The sequence below is a fragment of the Helianthus annuus genome, chromosome 4, assembly GCF_002127325.2.
Source record: "Helianthus annuus cultivar XRQ/B chromosome 4, HanXRQr2.0-SUNRISE, whole genome shotgun sequence".
Taxonomy (NCBI): domain Eukaryota; kingdom Viridiplantae; phylum Streptophyta; class Magnoliopsida; order Asterales; family Asteraceae; genus Helianthus; species Helianthus annuus.
In genome coordinates, this window is record NC_035436.2 from 128,961,755 (window position 1) to 128,963,664 (window position 1,910).

General features: G+C 45.6%; 1 protein-coding gene across 1 annotated transcript; it reads right to left on the bottom strand.

The window, feature by feature from the left end:
- Nucleotides 1-274: 274 nt before the first annotated feature.
- Nucleotides 275-868, bottom strand: LOC110882510. The gene is made up of 2 exons (XM_022130510.1): nucleotides 521-868; nucleotides 275-385 (listed from the first exon to the last, which is right to left on the bottom strand). The coding sequence occupies exons 1-2, from the start codon at nucleotides 866-868 to the stop codon at nucleotides 275-277; spliced, it is 459 nt and encodes a 152-aa protein (XP_021986202.1).
- Nucleotides 869-1,910: the final 1,042 nt, after the last annotated feature.

Here is a 1,910-nt window from a genome sequence, read left to right on the forward strand (position 1 = left end):
TGAATCTGTACCTGGAATGATTGTTGGGATGAATGAAATTCTTGGAGGAAGCTAGGAGATGCAGAGGATTCGTGAGTGCTTTGAATGGGTTCAATGGAGAAGATGAAGTTATGAAGAAGAGGAGTTGGCTGGTTGAGTTTATTAAAGTAGTTCTATTATTGATCTGCAAAAGAGGCTGACAACCCCATGTCCGGTAGTGCCAGATTTACTGTTGGTAGTGCTTTATTTTCGGATTTTTTTAAGATTAGGATGAAAGTATACAAAGACAACTCCTTCAACCCGGGGCACTCACGAAGCATCTCCTACCAAGAAAAAGAACCGAACTAAAATACCTGAGAGCTGGTAACAAGCTATAACATCCCTCGCGACCAGAACGAACCGAAACCTGAAAAAGAAATAGACAACCACACAAAAATAATAACAATAATAATAAATACACAAACATGCTAAGTTTATTTACAAGTCTTCAGCTAGACTCACCACCCCGAATTCATTTGTTCCTGAGGTGGAGGGTAACAACCTCCTCACTCTGGTCAACGGGCCCTCCAACATAAGCCTTTAGCCTATGCCCGTTGACTTTAAACAACCGGCCATCCTCATGGCCTATCTCCACGGTCTCGTAAGGAAACACTGACCGTACATTATAGGGACCTGACCACTGAGATTTGAGCTTACCAGGAAATAACTTGAGACGTGAGTTGTATAACAACACACGATCACCCACTCGGAATTCTTTCTTGTCCTTCAAGCGGGCATCATGAAGCGTCTTAGTATGTTCCATGTACAACTTGGAGCTTTCATACGCATCGTGTCTAAGCTCCTCCATCTCGTGAATCTGCACAAACCTGTTCTCACCCGCAACAGCCATATCGAGATTAACTGTCTTCAAAGCCTAGTATGCTTTGTGCTCGAGTTCAACAGGCAAATGACAAGACTTCCCATAGACCAATTTAAACGGCGTGGTGCCTATAGGAGTCTTGTAGGCTGCCCGGAAAGCCCACAGTGCATCATCCAATTTCTTGGACCAATCCTTACGGCTAGAATTAACCGTTTTCTCTAAAATACGCTTGATACCCCCATTAGTGACCTCAACCTGTCCGCTCGTCTTCGGTTGATATGGTGTAGAAAATCGGTGTTGCACACCATATCGAGACAATGCTTTCTCAAGTTGTGCGTTGCAAAAATGCGTCCCACGGTCCCTAATCAATGCCTTTGGGGCACCAAAGTGAGCAAACAACTTCTTCAAAAACCTCACCACCACCCTAGCATCATTAGTAGGTAAAGCCTGTGCTTCAGCCCACTTTGAAACGTAATCAACAGCGACTAGGATGTAGCGGTTACCAAAAGAGGTCGGAAAAGGGCCCATGAAGTCTAGCCCCCATACGTCAAAAACCTCACAAACTTGGATGCTGTTTTGTGGCATCTCATGGCGTGCAGAAATGTTGCTCGCCCTCTGGCAAGCATCACAGGACCTCACCCACTCATGGGCATCACGGTAAATAATCGGCCAAAAGAATCTGGCGTCGAACACTTTCCTCGCCGTGTTGTTCGCTCCATGGTGGCCTCCCGTGGGTCCTTCGTGACAGTGGCGTTAAATATTCCTCGCCTCGTCACCATACACGCATCGCCGGATCATCCGATCCGCTCCTACCCTAAACAAGTAAGTGTCATCCCAAAAGTAATGCTTAACATCCGCAAAGAACTTTCGCTTCTGCTGATGGGTCATCCCCTTGATCAGGATGCCACTAGCTAGGCAGTTTGCAAAGTCAGCAAACCATGGGGAATCATCACTACTCTCGATCCTCATGAGGAACTTGTCACACCCTGGCTCTTACGAAAGCGTGGTTTATTTGGTGTGACTTCTTAATACCATAGCAACAATCACAACAATGCTATATGATAAAATACGA